The sequence below is a fragment of the Pempheris klunzingeri genome, chromosome 20, assembly GCF_042242105.1.
Source record: "Pempheris klunzingeri isolate RE-2024b chromosome 20, fPemKlu1.hap1, whole genome shotgun sequence".
In the NCBI taxonomy this organism is placed as follows: domain Eukaryota; kingdom Metazoa; phylum Chordata; class Actinopteri; order Acropomatiformes; family Pempheridae; genus Pempheris; species Pempheris klunzingeri.
Window position 1 is genome coordinate 1,874,831 of NC_092031.1, and position 22,857 is coordinate 1,897,687.

The 22,857-nt window shown below is 41.7% G+C and overlaps 1 protein-coding gene across 1 annotated transcript in view; it reads right to left on the minus strand.

Moving 5' to 3' along the window:
- The window catches only part of aatkb (apoptosis-associated tyrosine kinase b), a 48,397-nt gene extending 25,540 nt beyond the window's left edge, over positions 1-22,857 (minus strand). The window contains exon 1 of the mRNA XM_070851220.1: positions 22,828-22,857. Coding sequence (XP_070707321.1) covers positions 22,828-22,837 — 10 coding nt within the window. The 5' untranslated portion in view covers positions 22,838-22,857. The remainder of the gene's footprint in view (positions 1-22,827) is intronic.

Consider the following 22,857-nt stretch of genomic DNA (forward strand, 5'->3'; position numbering starts at 1 on the left):
CTCAGAAGACCAAGTGTTGATTTATTGCCTTCACCTAGAAACAGATTCATATATTCTGCACGAATTCAAATTTCCTAAAATGTCATAAACTGTAAATCAGCACTATGAAGGTGATTTGTAAATAAAGACATTGCTTTACTCAAATGAAAGGAACATTTACATGAGGATGGATAAGACAAAATAGGAGGGTGGAAGATGAAGCTTTCATTTATTATGAGTCAGAATTACACTTCTCCTGCAATAACCTCTGCTTTATGTGTTAATGGAGTACAACAACCATAAACTTGATAGAATTTTATACAGTGTGTATAATATATAGCATCTATATTGCATTATTTTTTTCCAGGTAATTCTTATCCCTTTCATTCCCTTCATGTATAAATATGGCTAAATACTGTTCAAAACTGTTCGAGTAAAGTGGTTGTTTGTTCTTTTTCATGTCCACCATACTTTGGCCTTTGAAAGCATAATGCAGGATCGTTTACTATGCAGGTGTTATTTATTTGTATGGACAGGCCTCTCTTTTTGATGCTCTTATTGACAGTACTGCAGAAGAACTTAAACGACAGAGAAGAGGTTGACATGCAACCAAGCAAGTAGCCGAACCGAGATGACGGGATTACCTTGGATCGTTCTATCACATGTAACCCTAACAGAGTAATGAAACACAATATAGCATCCTGAAGACACCATGAAGGGCATCATGGCACCAAATGTACTGAGGAATATGATAAACATCTCCCATCTCTCCTAAACACATTCTTTTTCACAAATGGTGAATTAAAATGGGCTGTAATGGGACAAGAATATTAATACAGTTTATTTGCACTATGTACGGACTCTTGTTCCACCTCTGAAGCCCGACAGTGTAGAGTTCTCTGCTGTGTGATTTTCCTCAGGCTCTATTTCTCTTTCATTCTGCCGATCTGAGCCTCATTCTGAATCAGGAAGGCCAATTTTCAGACTTTGATGGTTGGAATTATCCTCCATGTGTGCTGCTGCGTTCCTGCTGTCCAACCTTCGTAAATAATATCTTGTTCCCAATTTTAGTGGGCATTTTTTTGAGCAGCAGATGATTTATATTTCTCATTCTGCAATGGCTTCTAAAATGCAACGGTTACCACGGAAACAGATTGGATGGACAGCCATGCAGGATTGCCTTCAGCTGTAAATCTCTCACACCGATTCCTGCCAACAGCAATGCCACCCAGGTCCACAGATACACAAACACTGTACATATACACATACATACATACATACATATACACACACACGTTGCTGCTGCCTGTTTGAGCTGATCCTCTGAAAGCTGGTGTGAGTGGCTCTGACTGAGTATCAGGCTCTTAGTATAATTGGACAGAGTGCAAACACTGTTGTTTAGGAGACCGGCTGGCAGGATGTTGGGGGAAATATATAAAAAAAAAAAAAACATGCAAATGTTACAGTTAAATGCAGGATTAGCTGGCCAGCTCAGAGGCTTTTGGAACATAGAGTCCTAGTATGAATTTAACTGAATTTTCCACTCAAATGAGGCTAAATAAAACTAGTGGTCCAGGAACAGCATCCATAAAAAGTGCAACATGATGCCACATGAAGACGAGTGGGAGGAGGAGGTGGAAAAAGCCACCGTGCTAAATCAGTCAATAGCCATTTAGTGCTTTGAAACAGTATACAAGAAGATTCTGATATAATTACTCTTTATTTGTCAGGGGGGCAATTACAGAGAGCAGAGACATGGCCCTGTTGTGGCGTATTTAAAACTCTTTTGCTTACAAATCCCATCTCCCCCAGCAGCACAAGTGGAAGAGTGTGACTGGGGGTGCAGGAACATGTTTAGGTCCGTGTAGTCCCAGCTGATACATGTCTACATTATTATTATTATTATAAGCAGATGCAAAGTTATATGACTGCCACATCCCTCATCTACTATTAACTTCATATCAGAAACACAACAGTACATTTTTTTTCTTATCCTGTCAAAAGACCAAAGACAAAAATTAATTGATTCAACTAACAAGTATTCTGGGTGTATAAAAGCCTGCAATAGCTTCCTCCTCTGTGCTCTAGAGCTCCATTGTTCTCCAAAAACTATTAAAAACACATCAGTGAGCCACACTGTCGCCCTGGGTGACATGTTCTTCATTACCTTAAAACACACACACACACAGTAGTTTATTTAAGTCAATCACACATGAGGTGTTTTCAGACCAAGGGAGCTTTTTCATGGAACATTTTTTACTGTGTCCACACTGCAAGAACTGGGAATAATAGTAGTTGATGGATGATTTTAAGGGACTTAAGCTCCTACATCAGTGTAGGAGCACAAGAGCCCTCAGTGACACAACAAGCAAATGCAGCATCAACAACAAGAAGACACAAAGAAAAGTAACAACAGTGAAATCTAGGTCTGATCTCCCAAATGGGCAGGGTGTCACCAGAACTGTTGGGTCTACAAATGCCTATTGCCTAATGCCTATAGTCCCCAACAAATGCACTGTTTACTCTGTTTTGAGTGACGTTTCCTAAAAGAGACTATTTTCCTTTACTTGTCAAAACATTTAAAATCCTCTAAACTCATCTACTGAGGTAAGATAGTGGAGAAATCTGGAGGATAAAGGAAGAATTTGTATCTAATCGTATGCCTGAGCTTTTCTTTCCAGTGGAATCGAGTCAGAAAATAGCTGAGTACAGCAGTTTGTAACGTGTCTAGCAGAGAAGAGGAGGAAAGGAAAGAGAAAGATCATTAAAATATATTGGTACAGTCAAGCAGTCAGCAGTTGTCCAGTGAAGGTGTTATTTAGCAGGTTAAAATACATCCTTTCTTTAAACTCTATCGAGCTGAGGTGGGTTGGATAAACACACAAAAATATCTTGTTGTTATTTCCCTCCCTAGCCGTGTAAAAATCAATGCCAATGACTGCTAAACCTAATGAAATAAAGAGGATTCTCCTTCTTGTTAGCTGTAATGAGTCCGGATCCAAAGAGACAAATGTCTCCTGCTAAAGGTCGCTCAGTTTAAAGGGAAAGGTCCTTCCTGAGAGCTTCATTAACAACACTGAGACACAAGAACCCATTTACAGTGGAAAACACAGGAAGGTGGACTGAGCTGCTGCATTTCTCCCTCTTTTTACTACTTGATACAAACAGCTAGAGCACCGTAGGACTCGCAGCTACTCAGAGGTGGTAGCCATTTTTAGCCTCCTGAGGCAGAGAACTGAAGAACATCCTGATGACTAAATGATGAAAAGGGAGCAAGCGTAAGGAGAAGAGAGGAGAGAAGAAAGGCTCTAAGAAAGAAGAAGAGCTGTGTACTCTGCAGTGTCTCCCCCAGGAGAGTCTCCTCAGCACTCCTCCTGCAGAAACTGAGCGAGTTGAAGAGAAGCAGCAGCTCAAAGTCTAACCGAGGGCAGACAGAACCAAGAACCGCAGAGTGTCAAGTAAAGACAACTTCAAGTGTTTATTCTGCCTTTACAGATGCTGAAAAATCCAAGTTAGCTGCAGCTTATCTATGAACATTCACTGACAACTTCATCCTAATTTCCAGATTTTTTTACAAATAACCCCTCAACAGTATGACACAACCCCGCGACCTGTGAACTCACTGGTGTTAGAACATCATTCTCTCTGCAGGTTTTGGAGAAAACGTGTTGGTTTTCTCTGTAAAAAGGTGAAGTGAAGGAGTAGCTCACTGGTGGTGCTGCTCAGTTAGTTCTGTCACTGACAGGCTGCAAGTCTGTGTTTCCTCTCCTATTTATGGGAAAGCAAACAATGAGCAACTTAGCTGTCTGAACTGAGCTGCAGCAGCACACTATAGGTGTGAGTCACTGTGACTTGGCTTGTCAGAGAGACTAAAGTGTAGTTGGCATGTTGGACATTTAGATCAGCGCTGGCAGACTGAGAGGAATCTAAACCCTAAACCCCGGCTATCGGCATGAATGTGTCATTTACTGGTGGCTTTAGGTCTGCAGCTGCTGAGCGCATGAAACAATCGCTCTGCAAACAAATATGTGTTTATTTCTGCACTAGCTTGTATTGTTGCTTTACAGGTAGTGATTCCACATGTAAGTAGGCATCAGTGATTAGTACGTCACTATTGTTAAGCCCGCTCCTCTCAGATAAGCCAAATGTCCATTATAAAGCTTCTTCCCAGTTTTTTCCTGCAGCTGTGATCCAGAAGAGTCACCCCTCCGTGTCTGAGCAGAGTCAAACCCAGGATAGTGACAGCTCTGCCCCGGCTCAGTTCCTGTGCCTGCTGCTCATATGCAGCTCAGGGGAATCAGCAGGAAGTGTATCCAGAGGACACCCTTCACCCATCGTCAGCCCTGGTTAGTGTCCTCGCTACAGCTAAATTATCTGAAGGTCAGCAGACAAAAAGGTGAGTGCACCCGCGGGGGCTGGAAACTGGCCAGGTCAAAGTCTTTACACAGCAATTACAATTAACAATGAAAGAAGAAGAGAGAGCGAAGAGGTTAGAGATAAAGATATCAATTCCAAAATGCTGTCCAGGATAGCCAGTGTTATTAGCATGCGTCTCTTGACTTCTGGCATTTATACCAGCAAACTCTGTCAAGTTTTCAGAGAGATAAAATATGTAAAAACAATCAGTTGTCACAAAGCCAAAGAAGCAAAGAAATTAAAGGCTCTAACCCCTGATGGACAAGACAGGGCCTTCCTCTAATCACACACAAGGATGTTTAAGATACAAACACGATAACCAGAGGATCTGAACACAAAGAGAATTCTATGTCAGATGCAAATGTGACCTATGGAGTCTTGTAAAGGTCACATCCCACACATATAAAACCGTTTTGAAGGTTAGCTTCATCATGTGTGGCTGTAAATGAATGCCTCATTTCATGTGTTTCCTGAAAATGAATTCCTGAAAGTCATAAGCATAGATTATTTCAAACTGCGGACCTCGACTGTTTTCTTGGAAAGGTTAAGATTTTGCATGTCTATTGGAAAAACATCAGGCACGCCCCGACTGTATGTCTTTATGAACAATACTAAATCCCTGTGAGAATATGCATGTGATCGCTGCCACATATATTCACTGTATGTTCGTCCATGCCTGCTGAGGGAAGTAGCTGTTTCAGCTCTCAGGCTAATACTGACAGTCAGGTGTCAGAGTGAGAACAGTCAGGTGAGTGATGTGTGCGACCCACAAACCTTAAACATCCACTGACAGACAACAAAATAACAGCCTGCCCCGAGTGCTGAGGGATGCTCTGCAGCCTGACATGAGTGCTTGTAAATGTGTCCTCTTTTTTTCCAAACTCCTGTCAGAACTATTTTGACCTTTACAATGAAGTTATTGGGCCATTTTCATCATCATCACATCTTCAATTGGTTTGTGGGTCATGATTAAAACCCTAAATATAGAAATAAATGGACAAAACCTGCTACAAGTGCAGAATATATTTTAAGATTTATCTATTTGTTTACACTGAGCTGAAACTGAGCTCCTATTGCAATACTTTTTAAATGAAAATCACATGTATGCATAAAATCTTGCGTAACACAATGAAAAGAACAGATTAATATAACTTTAGCTAATTTAGACATACTCTGACTATCTTTTTAATATAATAAACATTAGGAGAAAAAACCAAAGATGGCTGCAGAGCTCCCTCCACCATCACAACGCAGAATTTGAGTCATGCTTAACTGTAAAAGCGGTATATAAGTTGGCAAAGAAATAACAAACCCAATCACTTCCAGACATAAACCCCTTTAAAATGCTTTGATAACTCTGTGCTATAAACTTCTACAGATATCAGAATAACTCAAATTTCAATTTAGGGGTAATTTAGGGTCTTGTTCCATAATTGTTTTTATTCCATACTCCATCCGAAGTGAAATCACAGAAATAACCTCAGACTCCACTGGTTGAGGGTCAAGGGTTAAGGAACAGATACAAGACTCTTCTCGCTGTAAGACATGCATGAGTGTGTTTTGTTTGCCAAACCAGTGACAGAGACAAAGCTTCTTCGCTCACATCCAAACCAGCCACTATATCAAAAATGCTGGCGCTGGCAAAATAAATGGTCACTCCCCTCTCTGTCCTCTGCTTCCCTGCAGTACTGCTGCTGACACCATGTATCTATCAGGCACCGACACGGAGACGGGGATGATATGACAGCAGGAAGACTCGTCGGTTGAAAATAACAGCAGGGGAGAGGTAGAGCACGATGGCGGCAGGAGGAAAACAGATGGGCGGAGGGAGGGTTGGAGATGGTTAAACAAGCCCATATGGGCCAAACACATGTGAACTGCATGAAGCTGATGATCTGGTCATGAACAATCTATGTTAGGGGCCAAAGACAAAACCAATCTGCTGTACATCTGCTGATGCACATAGAGCGATGCAGTAATCATCCCTCTGGTCATTTCTTCATACAGACAACAGCAGCTGCCTCAAGAACAGGCTGCAAAAAATAAGACATCTTTCTTTTAAAAAAAAAAAAAATCAGCTGGTTTCCATGGTGACTGCTTCCCCCAAATTCCATTCAGGCTGATTTAAATGCCCTCCTAATGCTCACCAATGTTGTGCCAAGACAGAAGGAGAACAACTTGCCCCCGACACCAGAAAAGGAAATTAACCTTCTACACTCTTGCCTAAATGAAACCATTAGTCTTGTATTTTGGCACAACATGGGAGAGAAAAACAGCACTTAATGAAAAAGAGAAGTCAAATCTGAGTAGTTTTGTAAACAGCTGTAACTGATAAGGCCACTGCCTATAATTCGGTGGTCTATTATTCTTATTCTCATGGCTGATGTGAAATTAAACACGCTAAAATATGAGCTTATTAGTGTTTGACCACACAAACAATCTTAAACATACATTTTATTACTACTGCTGTCCAGTTCTGTAGTTGGCACAGGTTAGCATGTGTCTGTAAACTGCTAAATACGATTGTGGCTGTAGTCCCGTACCCACACTACCGTACTATTTAGCATGCCATAAAAAAATGTATATCCCAACACAAATTAACAGGATGTCCTGCTACATCCTCTCACATTTTATAGTATGTATTATAGTATGCTTTTCTGGCTATTCTGACCCACAATCCTCTGTGCAGCAGGAGATACGTCACAGCGACTGAGCTGGCGTGAAAGCACAGACAGATGACTGGACATGACAGGAATACAACAGATGTATGAGCAAGAGGGTCAAAGATCAAGGCAAGATGTTATGATGAAGTAATATGTTCCAATTATATGATTACTGCATGCAAACAAAAGCATATAATTTACAACACAGGGGGTTTTCATGTAATTTAGCTACTTGGCAGTTCCACGAAGCCTCTAAAAAGCACAGCAGGATTTTGAGTCAATATTTATTAAACAGAAGAGGAAACCTTTCTCAAGACGTGTTCTGTGACAAAAAACAAACTGTGCTTTATCTTCACTGGGAAAGAAAAATGCTCTGTTGATCTTAAGACACCATTGTTTTCCACTTACATGTACATTCCACAGCCATTCAGGCCCATTGTTTGGGAGAACATAAACCAATAATGTGAATTCAAATTCAAACCTCTGAGGTTTTTCAAAACAAAAAAGGTAACGACTCATATGGATGACACAAAAATACAAGTAAACCTGGGCTCTGTTTTTATATATCAGTGTATTTTACATTGTGTTTCGCCTCTGACTGGCTCAGATCGTTACTCAAAGTGTCTGACAACATTATGGAGAAACAGTAATTTTACCGTGCAGAGCAGGGGAACTGCAGCTCTACTGCTGTGTCACCTGGTCTGTTTGCATTATTATGTGCTATGCAAATATTGTGATGGATCCAAACTGACCCTTTAAAATGCCACAGTCATTTCAAATCCAACAAATAAAATTCCATTTATCCTTTAATAAGTGAAACTACATAGAAACAAACTGTGTAGGCTGAAGCCACTACTTTCTTTTAGAAATGTATACTACATTTTATTTGCAATAAACAGTAATCCATTTTACACCCAAATCTGCATATTTTACAGCAGCACAGATGCTACAACTGTCAAAAACACTGCAGAAACAGTTAAATCTTAATTTTCTTCACCCAGTCAGTGGCCATGATGATCAGATCTTGCTCAATGAAGTGGCCTAAAACTTTTCTCACTCTGCTGCTCGTATTTCTGGAGGACATGGCAGGAATACTGAATTGTGTAACACCTCTCAGTGTTGTCATTCTAAATGAATGCTAATGGAGTCACCTCTCCTCTGTATACTCCAAACACTTCACAACTTCCTGTGTTAGAATTCACCAACCTCCATTTCCATTTCCCGGGGCTTTTCAATGTCATTCATCCTGCTGCTCTCCAGCACGACGTGAGATCCTCCAGTGGAGTTACAGAACATTATACTGTGTGGACCCGTCACACAAAGGATTTGTGGGATTAGCTATTCATATCATGTGGGACTTGGGTCTACCTTCCAACCATATAAGCAGGCAGCCCACGTATTGTAGCCTAATTACACAGGAAGCTGTAATTCAGATCAACTACCCATGAAACACATCTCACACAGCAGCCATATTATCTCTGTTCAGCAACCTTGTACAAATAAGAGAATAGTTCTCAAGATCACCCGTGTTGGCACGTCTGCTGTCTGTCTGTTTATTTCGTTGAGTGTGTTGTCTACTTGATGCTGTGGCAGAGCTACACTTCTGTATGCTGAGCACAGCCTCAGCTGTCTGTTTCCTTGCAGCAGACAGCCTCCACCTGAGGCTCTCACTTCTCTCCCCAGACAACTCATCGCCCAGAAACACCTCGGCCTCGTCTGGTTTATTCAGCACACAGTTCTCCGGAGGGCCTGACGGGCACATCAGCAGGACGTCCAGCAGCGAAACACAACTAAATCAAAGCCAAAACATATTTACTCAAGTACTGTCATTTAGTTCAATATCTGAGGTACTTTACAGAAGTAGTTCCAGTTTTGGAGACTCTTTTTTTTAGGAACTTGAATGTTAAGGCTAAACTTCAAGCTGTATCCATTAGTCTAATAACCTGCTGTTTCAAAGGCACTCAGAGGATCCATGGTGAACATTCCCTAAGACAGATAAATAGTTCTCACAGACTTGAGAATGGGCGGAGCAAATCAGCAAATCTTGGATTTTCATCGTCTGTGACATTCAGCTCCAAGTGTGCGTGGCCACATACTGACCAACATGTGTGTGCGAGCTGTTAAAGGTCACAACAATGAAAGAACCTGTTGTGCAGCTACATCCCTCCCACCGACCTCTGATCACAACAAGCATGAATGTCACTTCTTTGTTTGCTTTCATCTTTTCCTGCTCTTTTCTCTCCGTCTTAGTATGACATCACTGTCCCTGGGGATGATGGGATTTTCTGCATCTGCACGTGCATGCGTGGGTTACTTGGTGTCTTTACTTTAAATGGAGATAATCAGCAGTTAAGTTGTTCTCTGTGGGTTTGGTTTGTTAGAGAGGAGAAACGGGCAACCCGCTGTGAGGACTTAACTTTTTGTGCACCGCATGGTTTAAATAAATCTTCTGTGAACAACCTTAATCAATTAAGAATTTGCCAAGATGCTAACTTAAGAATACTGTTCAGTCTGATGCGTAGTGAAAGCTTGGCATTTATCAAGTCCTTGTAGTGGGTAGAGAGGCACAGAAGCAGGGGATTATGGGTCTTCAGAGCGTGCGGCTCACATGTAGCACAGCTATAAGTCCACTAGTGAAGCATGAAAACAAAACATGCCTTTATGTAGATGTAGAGCCATTGCGTGTGCATGCACAGATACTATTAAAGTGAAAAGAAATGTCAAATGACAAATAATACAAGTGCACACAGGACAGTGGGAAACATGCAGGAACATTACGTCTCACCTGAGTGAACCTCAGAGAACATGAGAGCAGAGCATAAACACCCTCTGCCGTTTGTGGTTCTTATCTGGATGAATCATTTCAGTTGGGAGACTCAGTGGAGCAGAGGAAATATAAACTCTCACACATCAGAGACTGGAGCTTGGTTTCTGTTATTCCTCCATGCTTATTAGTTCCTCCAGTCTTCCATCTATGTCCTTAACCTCTGACTTCCCCCTCTCTCCTCACTCTTCTCCCAAGGGAGCCGTCTTCCACTTCTCAAAAACTGCAACCTGCCTTCTTTTTCTACATTCACTCACAGATATTATTTCATTTGCATCTCTGTCTCTGTTTAGTGCCACTCCTGTCTCCGTCTGTGTGTGGATGAATCTTCCAGCAAGGAAGAGAAAGGCCACTGGAGCAGAATGAATCTCGTCTTCCTGCCCTTTGTCCCCACCGGCACTGACTGCACACGCTCAGATGTTACATGAAATCACAGATGCCATGCAGGGGCAATTACATAACACACACACACACACACACACCTGAGGAGCAGCCGAGTTCAATGGCATGTTGAATTTTCAGTCAGCATGCAAATACGCTAATAAAGCTATTCAAAAGAATGTTAAAGAGTGCCAGTGCATGTGGAGTTTAACAGATTTCAGGGTGTGTTTACCCAAATAGATTTGACTACAGCATTATCACTGTTATAGCAGCAAAGAACATACAAACACAAGGCTTTTTCTGCTTAAGTCTTAGTCTTAGTAAGTCTTGGTCTTTTGCAAATTCAGATGATGCCTGATGAAGATCTATCAATGCAATAAATATATTATTGTAAGTAAGACAGTCTGCGGGAGATTGTTTGCTGCAAGTTCATACCCACCAGAACTGTTCGAATGCGATGGCATTTTTTCTTGTTTTATCCTGTACATTTGCATAAAAGCAGCTTTTAACTAATCAAGTGTCTTCACTTTAAAAGGCCAGTACACGACTGCGGAGCATCTCTTCATAGACTGCAGTGTCTTTTCTAGTGTTGATGAGAGATGCTGGTCAGGTTTGTGATATGTGTCCGCCATGATTATGCATGATCACAGGGAGCGGACCCTCTCCAAAGTGCCCCCCTGTTGTGCACTCGTTTCGAAACACGGTTGCCATGGAGACACTTTTAGTATATCAGGCTGCCTCATTTCAGTGTGTGGCTGCATGTGAAATGGCTTTATGGCCAGGAACATTATGTATTTGAAGTGCTTTTAGCAGGGAAGTTCAGAGCTGTAAAAATCATCTGTATGTTATATGATGAGGTAAGATAAACGCTGCTTTATGCAACTGTGGTGACCTGGATCAGGCAGAGGAGAAATGTTGAATCTCATTTTGAGCTTCTGGCATGAATGTACGAGTACAGACATCTTTTTTATGTTCACAGGTCATCATTAGTGCCTTGAACTGGACCAGTGCTCACTGGCAAGCTGGATCTTCCCCCTACATTCATTGAGTACAGCTACGTCGCTGTGAATGCCGGTACAGATCTTTAAAAATGTAAAGCTGCAATTATCAACAATATTAGCAATGGGTCAGATGACTATGTGTAATGTGAAAGGCGTCACTGGTAGTGACCAAGCCACAGAGCACAGAGCTTTGGTTCCCTTTCTTGGCTCTCTAATTAATCTTGTCCCAGCCCAGTGGACAAATCCACTGAATACTACCTGTTTGGAGCTAAACGGCAGACAGACAAAGTTAGCAACTAATGAACTGAAACCAGGGGTGAATCCCAATAGATGAATAAATTAATAAAGGAAGAACCCAACTCAGAGAAAACCTGGAGATACTCTGCAAATATCAAGCCCAAGTCTTCCATTAGAATTAGTCTTAATGACACATGAACTCTTAATGCCAATCAGTGACACGGTCTCAACTGTTTGTGTTGACACCGTTGGCAAAACTAGATTTGTGCAGCTACATTAAAGAAGATAATAGATAATCATACTTGAACCACTTAAGAGATTTCACATGTAGGAGTACAGTGGTCACAGTGATCCGGATAATGTTCAGTCACATACTGAGTCCTTTTGTACATTTTCATTGTTATTCAAACCCATTTCTTTTTGTTTCCTCTACCCTCTATTTTCCTTCTCTGCATGCATTGGCACAGCATTTACTCGTCTTGCCAAAAAAGAGAATTGTAAATTGAAACAGAGAGTGCGTCTGTGTATCTGGAGGACTGTATTTGTCCGGCTCTGGCCGTGCGGGACCCGACCGGCTGTGATTAGGGAACGGTGATCCAGGTCGGGGTGACTGATGTTCTAAATATTGGATGAGCTCATCTGTGACCAAGAAGAAGCAGGGGAAACAGCCAAAACTAGAAACTGGAGCAAATGCTGTCACAGAGTGTGCAAACACTCACACATCCACCCACACACAAACTACACAGATGCTCTCATACTATCTGAAACAACATGTACAAATGCATTACACATAGACGTACACACTTGTGTATTTGCACTCAGACTTCCAGTCACCAGTGAAGGCACATTATACGCATACAGTACCTAGATTATCTCCTCACTCCCCATCATAACATGATCAATCAAACTCCTCAAGCTGCAGCAGCTTCACGTGTGGCGCGTTGCCTGCTCACGTGCAAATTATGTTGTCTATTTGAGCGAGAGAGAGAGAGAGAGAGAGAGAGAGAGAGAGAGAGAATGGTTTTATTCACCTGCTCAGACCTTGATCAGTCAAAGGGTTCTGAAAAGCTGAATTAAACTGTAGTTGTAAGTGACGACACTGATTCGGTGGGATGCGTTGCCACAGAGACGGTCTGAAGGATCATCTGCTGTGTTAAAGCTACTGATGCATACGGTGGCTTGACTTCACAGGTCAACAATCATGTCGATATATAGAACACGTTTCAAAGCTGAGCTTTTCAAAAACAGCAGATTTTTTGATACACTCAGTATGTGTCAGTAAATAAATAATGTGGTTTGGTGTCAGTGTGCAGGCGTTTTAATTGGTCAGGCTCACATCATTTTGACTGATCACAAATGGCATCTCGTTTTCCAAGCATATCTTTGAATCAAGCATGACATCACGCGGTAGAAATATTCTTGTTAGTTCATTAATACAATAATAGAGCTGAATCTCATATCATTGTAACTGTCATCGGTGCAGACACATGCAGGAATGAGCAAGGGCATAACTACCAGTGGGGATGGGAAACAAAATACTACTGTTGTCTCCCCCACTTTTGCAGCCTAATTTGATTTAGTCACTAAAATCTGCTGTGACTGTCCAACTGCCAAAATGAAGATGAAGGAAGCTCTGAGTTCATACAATTGTTGATACCTTAATTTGAGTCGCCTTCAGTTATCACAGCAATTAGGTTCATTTAGTTGCTCCTGGTTTTACCTTACTGATTAAAGGCTGTAGGAGCAGTATGAAGGAAGAGTGCTACTCAGTGCTGGAAAACTACTTCCATCTGGGGCTGCACGATAAAACCATCTTGGTATGGGATTGTGATAATATTCAAAGTTTAAAATTTGGACAGTCTACAATTTCTGGCTTGCATATCGAAGTACATGCCCATTTCCTCCCCCAAAGCTTTGTTTAGTGGATGTAAAAGTGGATGTCTTGGAAAAGAGGAAAGAAATGAGAGGAGCCAAGGGGCAAAACGCAAGTGAACACATTATTCTCCAAAACTGACGAAATTGTTGACAAAAAAAAGGCAACGCAATGTCAGTTATACGGAAGTGGATTGGACACCTCAAGAGTGACGGAGCGCAAATTAAGACGGTCTGGAAAATATGCTGTGGGTCAGTGCCGACCAAGACAGGAAACATGACGAATCTCTGCCATCACTGCAGCGCCCACACCAAATGTATAAAAATGCACAGTTAACATTCAACAGTATAGTATCCTATTTTACATGTTGAAAAACCTGTTTTCTAAAGTTAAACTAATCTGGTTTCTTTAGACTTCATCCATTATGAGGATACTCCTCAAACTGGCAGCATTATCAAAATATATTTAACGATAATTATCAATAAAGATCAATGTGCTCAGCCGTGCTTACATCCCTGAACCCACACGAGGTGCTTGAGATCTGTTCCACAGTCTGCACAGTTCTGTCACTATCAACTTGATTTCCTCATCCTCTTGCCCTTTCACGCTTATTCTTGTTCCCTCTTCTCCCCCCCCCCCACACTTCTCGCTCTCTCTCTCTGCATCTGGACGTACTTGAAGTCTGAGCAAATCACCCATTTCTCAGCCAGGCAAGCGAGTCCAGCAATGAATCCCTCTAAATCACAGGCTTAACTGCCTGCTGTGATACTGCAGGGACTGGGAGGGCCTCCATGGCACAGTTCATAGAGAGATGGAGATGGATAGATGTAGAGACAGGGATACAGAGAGAAAGAAACAAGAGTTACACACAGTAAAGACAACACAGGTAAGAACACACAAGAGAAACAAGAGACAGAAAAATGGATATCAAAACCCAAAGAGGACAAGAAGAGCATCACAATAAATCAACAAAGCTGTGTATTGATTGAATCTCTGAATGCTCAGTAGTCAGTCAGTGCAGTACTTCACCCTTCTGTTGACTCTTCAGTCCTCAAGTCTACTGATCAGCCTCTCTTGTGTAAACAGACTAAACAGAGCAAAGATGATGACTGGACGTTACCAGAGCAAATCAATTTGTCCAGCAGGAAATGAAATTATTCCCTTAGTACACTCATAATTACACGGACAGACAAGGTAATAAAAGAAATAATAGCCTGCAGGATTTCATCCGGACAGCAAATAGTTTTATTTTGAGGGTTAATATTTTATCCTGTAAAAAGGACACTGGTGATGTGTGAGGCAGCCATTGTAACTGAAGAGATGGTTGCCCTGTCAGTCCGGGTTTTTGTTATTTTCCAGAATAAAAAAGCACCGGAGGAAAGAGAGAGGAATGGATTTGATTCATAAAGAGTCGGGACGTGAATTACTCTAATGGTAGGTGATGACGAGTAGGGTTGGCAATATAAATGAAGTCTTCGGTCATGGCTTATGTAACGTCACATTTTCTAGAAAGTCATTTGAGAAACACTGAGAAAGAATATATAAACAATGTATTTAGCTTCTGCCAGCAACTTAAAGACAACAGAGACATATAATTTCAACAACTCTGCTATTTTGGGCTGGCGATCCCTCCTTTGTAACTCTTCCTGAGGATTCTTTCATGCTTTTTCCTCATTAAAGAAGTTTTTTTCTTATCTGAATTGAAGGTCTTAGGAAGGAGGGTGATGTGCAGATTTTAAAGCCTCTTGTGATGTTGGGTTAAATATAATTGACATGATTAATAACATACTACAAAATACTTTTCATGTTGTTGCAGGTTCATTAATATTGACATTTAAACAGAGATCGAATGATTGATAACATTATTAACCATGTAAGTGTAATCTTATCTATTGATGTTTAATACATTTATATAAAGACCAAGGATAAGTGTGTAAGAGTGTAAGACATTTATGGTCTTTGTTACAATTATACTGTGTTAATTAAGTTATTACGTTAAACGTTATGTTTAAAAGCATCTAACAGTCATTCAAAGGTAGGTTGTGAACTGCCAAATGTGCTGAAGCCCCTTTGTCACACATTCCAACAATGTTAATAAACAAAATGCCATGTCAAATGATGTGTATCATAAACCATTAATTGTTTATATACTACTTATAAATGCTAAATATCTGGGTTCAAATAAAGTGTTATCAAGATAGAAAAACATATATCATAAAATAAAATGCTCTGCACAGCCGCAGTGTTCTCCTTCAGCTCACTGCCCAGTTTGTCTGCACTGAGAGAGCTGTCCATAGTGCTGAAACACCAACACAGATGCTATGTTGTGGGAAGGCACTCACATTCCCTCCTTCCTAAGTCTATTTCAGCTGGCTCAGAGGACAATATATCCATTAGGCTTGTTTTGTATTTAGTCAACAACATAACAATCCCTCTGATCAAACACAACTTCCACTGTGAAATTTTGGCCCTCATCAGGCAGCGCAGGCACAGATATCCAGGCCAGGGGATGGGGCAGCAGCCCAAAGGAGATCTAAACATGAGACTGGTGTCACACTCCATCATCCATCCCATTAGTCAGGCCCACAACAGGGCAAGGTGGAAGTGGCAGGCTAGTAAACCCTGCTCAAGGGCACCACTGCAGAGATCATCAGAGCCCGAGACTCTTTGCCTGCACTGGACAACCAATAGGGACAATAAATGGGAGGATGAGGGGATAAAACAAAGTAGTTTGGCTTCGGTTGTAAAAGAAGTTGTAATAAAAGCCTCAGCAGTCCATCATCATCATCATCATCACAGTCTCCCACTGTGGTATATGCAATGTTTTACTGCTGGTTCTACTATATAAAAGTTTGTAATAACCCAACTTTATGGATCAAATGGCTAAAAGAGCACACCTCAGCTGAAATACTTCTATTAATCACCAGAAAGAGCTTGAAATGTGAAACAAATGCCACATTCAAATGTTACTGATTAAGAACTGTTTTGAGTAGTTAGTTAAAATATTAGTATTAAAGTCATGACTTTATATCTGAACCCACAGAGCCCATCCCAGGGATAACATGTTAAAGTGACTGCTCCTCATATGCAGCAACATGACACACAGCAGTAAGTAGGCTGCGTCCTTCAGCAGGAAGCTGAAGTGCTCTTTGGTGAGACACCATTTCCCTGCTGCCTCCGTGAATGCTGCTTATATGGACAACCCTGTCCACCCTGCAGCAGGGGGAAACAAACAGGGAACTTCCTTCAAGGACCAATAAAGAATTACAGCTCATTATTATTTCATTAAGTGTGCCTTTGCGTCTCCACGTGGATTTAAAATCATTATGACTCTTTGGTCGAGATTACACTCGAGAGAGGAGCATCTACTCTACATTTGTCTGTTAGCTCAATATACTGTAACAGATGGAAAACTAACCTAAATAATACACTACAAGACGTTTGAACCAAGTGGTGGTGTTGATTAATGGATTATTTGGAATCATTAGTCATTCTGCAAACACAGAAGAAAAATGCCACATTGTAAGAATCCTTCTCTTTTCTTGGTTTTATAATATAGATTATATTAAAGAAATCAAAATAAGTGATAAGTTATGCTTCTGAGAAATTGTGATGAACATTGTTTTACTAATTTATGGATTATTGACTGATCTACGGTGCACAACAGTCACTGTAAGTCTACATAATGATACAAAAATACTCAGTAACATGAGAAGTATTGATGCCCATTCAGGTTTAAATGGTGATGTTCAATACAGCTCAGCAGCTTAAAGACACAGAGGCAGATGCAAAGTGGTGAGCTGCTCTGTTGTACAAGCTTGTCAGTCCATTGATAGAGCCTTTGTGTTGCACAAAATCATTATCAAAGTGGGGTGTAAGATTGCGTTTGTGTGTATCTGAGGATGTTTATGTCCTTTTGTATGACAAGAATTCACCTTAATCACAACAGTTGGAGATACTTTTGCACAGAGGTGGAGACTGATGTTTACGAGTCTGTTTTCCTCAACAAAAATTGTTTTTTTTTGTGCAATCAGAGTCTATTATTCTCCAGAATTGTTACAAACACACACACATACACACACGCACACACACACAGACAAAGTTATTAGCAATCAGTCAGCAGCAGTCTCACTTAAGACTCTTTTCTTTTGAAAGGCTTTTCAATAGGAGAGTGATTATGTTCTGAACAAGCTGTTCTGCAGACACAGAAAAAACGGAAAAGAAAAAGATCCTGCTGGTGGATATTCACAACTTAAGACCACCACAGCCCTTTCATCTTTTCGGATCAGTGAGAGCGTTGCAGAGTTGTTCTTAAGAGGAGGTTTTCAGGTGTAGATCAGAGGGAAAAACCTTTTAGATGTTGTTCAATTGCTGTAAATGGCATGAATACAATGTATAGCCACAGCTTTGTGCCCTCCACTTCCTCAGCTTGCCAACAGAACATGATTTATTGGGTGAGCTTCTCTTTCAGTCAAAGCGTCACCATCTACTGCAAATGCTGCAATCTCTCTCAGGTTATTTCCTCTCTTCCTCGATCAAATTCAAAGTCTGTGCTTTGACCGTAACCTCGATTTTTCTTTATATGAAGGCTACACACCTGTAGACACCAACACCTACTCTTGACAGGTCCCTCCAAGCCAACAGCCCCCCCTTACCCTGGGTTTAGCTGCTCCTTCAGCTCCTTGCCTGTGTCCTCCAGTCCCCGGACATGGGAGTTTAGTGATGAGCCTATACAAAGGGACGTCCACTGGGCTTTTAACTACACCGTCCTGCTTCCCTGTCCGTTTTCTATCCATATAATTAGAGCACGCCGCTGTATGTGCAGCAACGAGCCCACTGAGAAATGTGAAATGGATAACCTGGGGCTCAGGAAACCAGCCAACACTGCCAGTAAAACCAACCCCTCCGCCACCACTGATGCCAAGCCCTGCCTTTAGTAGGCTGTGATGTCATCCCTATACCCACACCCAACACAGCGGTCACCGCGGTTTGGCATGAGAGGAAGATCCCAGTTATAAGAGAAGCACCCTCCTCCCCATCTATCTCTCTCTCTCTCTCTCTTTGTCACTTTGCCCTTCTTAATTCAGTTTCTCTTTCACCTTCCCATTTCTCAGCTTCTTCTCTGCCTCCATCCTTTCGTTTTCTTGCCCCCACATCCCTTCATTAATATCAATAAACTGACAACATATCCGAGCAACTGATGTTCCCTTCAAAAAAAAACACAAACATAAATAGAATATGGCAAGATATGATCTAGCAGATCTGTCTCTGTCCAGCCAAACTGCTGACAGATAAATAACTACTTTATTTCACATGTTTATTTTTACAGGGACAGAATATTCACCAAGTAGACTGAAACTACATATCGAATTTTGCTCAAACAAAAATCTGAATAATTTTCTATCAATCAGCTAATGAATTACAGAAATAATCCTCTCAGCTTCAGCTTGTGCAGTGTAAGAAATAAAACATGCATGTGCCATCGTATATATAACACGTAACATCATTTGTGCATGAAATGATGCACAAAATATCTAATTTTGGACAAGAAACATGTGTTTTGGGTTTTAATCCGTATGCAAGTTGCCCTGGAAGAGGATCCCTATGCAGCTAAGGGGCTAATATCTGTGTTTATGTGGTGCCCAGCTCAGAGAAAAGCATTTTCAGATTATTAATGTAAAATCTATTTGAAAAGGTGTAGTAAGCTATAGCTGCTTGCTCAAATATACTTTCTTTGGCCAGCACGCACTTTTCCAGTCAGAATGCCTACAATTATAAGAGTCAGACTGATGGTAGGTTTAGAAATACCAGAATTTTCCTTCAAAATGATCCCAGTCATGATTTTGGTATCTTGGTCGCCTCTGTGACAATCGCTGACAGATTTCAGAGAAAAGACTATTTACACGCACAACATGTGGGTGTCAGTCTATTGGAACACCAGCATCAAAGACACCTACTCACTCCAAACTGTCCACATTTATCTAAAAAGACATGATTTTAATCAAAATGGGATCTTTGTCGGTTCAAACTGAAACATGGAAAGGAGGATTTTGATGAGTTAAAGGTCCAACTAGCATCCAAATGTCGTCCATTTCATTAAATAAGTGTTTTGGGGTGAGAAAGCAGAAGAGACAATCAACCCCTGGTTCCTAATCTGCAGCAAAAGAGAGATGGAAAGAGAATAAAAGGCTTTGTTTCCTTATTTGGTCGTCTGATACAAATCAGCTACTGCAGAGACGAAAACGTAGGAATGAGAGGGTGGGAGGTATGCATTTCAATTACTGTGTTGTGAAAAGGCCAGGAGGCACTGTAAAAACCAAAGTAGCCACTGCAAGGAAGGCAATAGAGACCCATTTAAGAGGAGGACATCAAATGGAAGGCAACCATCATGCACGTCAGGCTTGTGTTTGATGGCTCACTGAGATCTGCTTGGCGATTTCTAAAACAATCACGCCAGTGTCCTCATTACCATGTCTGTGAATGTCTTGAAAGAAAAGACACTATATGACTAAATCCATTTTTATTCGCCGAGATGGGAAAGCCATAGACTGCTGTACCTCTAGGTTACCATAGAAACCACCTGAATGGCAGGTCAGTGGCTGCTTATGCTGCATAAAGGCTTTCGCTTTGCAGGGATTTCTGATTATTTCACCACAATGTGAGAAACACTGAGGCGCTCTGCCTCCACTCATCTTCTTCCATAATCCTCACTAATAGGTTAACACCGGCTACATCCTCCTGCTCCAATTAGAGGAAGCCTCTGCTCCTTTTCTCCCAAGATGCCTTTTGACCTTCCACATCCACTTCTGTCTTTCACCCCAATAGGACGCACTGCAACTTTAAACTGCTCATCTGACCTGAGCTGCTGAGCCAAACAACCGTTGGAGCTGGTTGTGTATGAACTTTTAAAATAGGCTCTCATTTACACACAAAGATTGTTTTTTTTTTCCACTATCTCCCTTTTTATCCTAAATCTAAACACACACACACAAGGACACACAGCACGGACAGCTGCAGATGAGGAAGATTACATCATTCCGTCACGGTGGAGCCATCTCTAATGGCAGAATTAGGTGAACAATGAGATTACACGCGGCCGTGCATTAGAAACCAACAGTGTTCATGTAAGGACTTAAATGACTATCATCACACGGCACCACCGTGACAGCATTATTCCGGGATGTCAGCAGCGGAATGACGGCTCACCTGAGCTGAAATGGGAGCTGAGGGCAAAGCTGGGGCTGAGAACAGCTGAGGACATCGTCACCAGGAGCGCCAACATCTTCATAGCCTGGTGTTGCAGGATGGAGAGAAAAACCGCAGGGCTTGGAGGGCAGCGAACTAGGCAACACCAGCCTATTTCTGGAAGTCAGCTTCATCCCTCCATTCCGAACCGGCCCCTGGTAATCTCAGCGCGCGTCCCTCCATTTCTCCTCTCAGCCAGACAGACAGATGCTGACGGACACTGGAGGCCGGTTTCACCTTCTACCTCCTTCCTCAACTCTCAGATCTATAGACTGTCCCTGCACAGAAGCAGCAGGATTATGGTGACGAGCTGACAATAGCCAGCCGTCAAGTTGATCCAGATTTTTTTTTTTATTTCTCTGGCAGCAGCGCACGGCTCCACGCGACACCTGCACGCAGTCACATCATCTGAAGAGCTCGGATCGAACAAGGTCGGGCACGTGACACCTCCGCAAATGAATGAAAACACATCAAACGTTCAGTTTTCTGTCAGCGCCGCTGGGAGCTGTCCGAGGTGCTGACAGCCAGAGCGCCATCTTGCTCGGTAATGCTCCCAAATACAATTTATAGAGCGCTTTTTGCGCTCTGTCTGCAGGGGGGAGGGGGCTGTTGGAGGCTGTGGATAGGCTACTGTGCTGCTTGGACATGTTCAGCTGACTGAAATATACAGCAGAAAAAAGGATCACGTAGTGTGAACAGGAGGAATGTGGAGGAAGAATCTATTTTTGCAGTTACAAAACCGCATTTTTTGTTTTTGTTTCCTTTAATGTAGAAGGCTGAAAGTGGCGCACCTTCACCTGCAAAGCAAGTATTTCAGTCATGACTCTACTGTATGTGTGCTTTGAGCTCTTGGAGGCAGAGCCTGCTGCAGCTGTCTCATCCTCTGTCTCAACTCCTTCAGTTAGAGAGGAGGAGATGTATAAAAATAAAATAAAACTCCCATGAACAGACTGTGATGTAACACCAGGGAGAGGTGCACAGCAGGACTTGGCTCTCCGGACTATCCCTACTCTAATCCTACTGTTCATACATGTTGGATGAGGGCCCCCTCCCCCCACCATACAACACTCATCCCCACCTCCCCCTCCTCCCCTGTCTCCCTCATCCTCTCCTCCCATCAGACCAGATTCCTGGCAGCAGAGGGAGTCAACTTTTCCTTGCATCTCACAGGCTTACTATGATTGTAATTCTTCACCCACGCAGAGCCACAGAAATGTCACAGACTGAGCTGCAGAACAGGAGAAGAAAGATCTCCCAGCACAAATCCAGCCTTTGTCAGATTCTCTGCCATTCTTATTGTGTGCCCTGCTTTCTGTTGCATGGATGAATAGTTATGTAATGTATCATATATAATTAATAGACATATAGCCTCAAAGATGTTCTGTGCTGCATGTGAACAAGCCTTTCTGACAGCTTCTCTTACAGTGGCTGCCAAAATCCCATAGGCTACAGTCCAGAGCGACAGCTTTAAGAAACAATCAGCAAATTAGCCCACTGTGATTCAAGTAAGCGACCGTTTTCAAAATATCAGCTGACGTTGGTGTATTCTGTCAGTCAGAAGCTTCTAAAGTTTCTAAATTTTGATCCTGTTCTGCACATCCACAGGCTCTTAGAAGAGGTCTCAACAAGCAAGCTGCTCACATTAGACATTAGACATTTGCAGTCAGTGGCGGAAGACGTGCTGAGATCTATTAATTGTAAAAATGGCAATACTTCAATGTAAAAGTAATCCAAAAAAAAAATACTTTCATAATCTTACTCAAGCAGAACTTATAAGTTTTTGCTGCAAAATGTACTCAAGTATCAAAGTGCTCCCAACGTCCACATCCAGAGTTATGCTATATGATGGGGTAATTAAATCATATTCTAAGCTGGTTTTGTATGTAAAATATAGTTAAAGTGAAGTACTTAGATAAATGTGTTACTGTCTACATTTTGACCCAGTTCTGTCCTGAGTGGACGTCTAGATACTGAACCTGTCTAAAGGTGACTTTCATTGGAAAGCATTTCCTGCTTTGCACTTGATTTTATTAGTTTTAATTTCTTGTTAATTACTCAGTTCTTTTAAGCTCGTCTTTTACTCCCTTTGTGTTTAACCATGTGTGCGTTCCATGGTTTTCATTTGGGTTTGTTTCTGCTGCAAACCACATCCTACCTGTGTTTCTAAAAGAGGTGCTATTCAAACAGTGTCAGCATGATGAAACCTACCCCCATCCATCCATCCACCTCCAGAGTCCA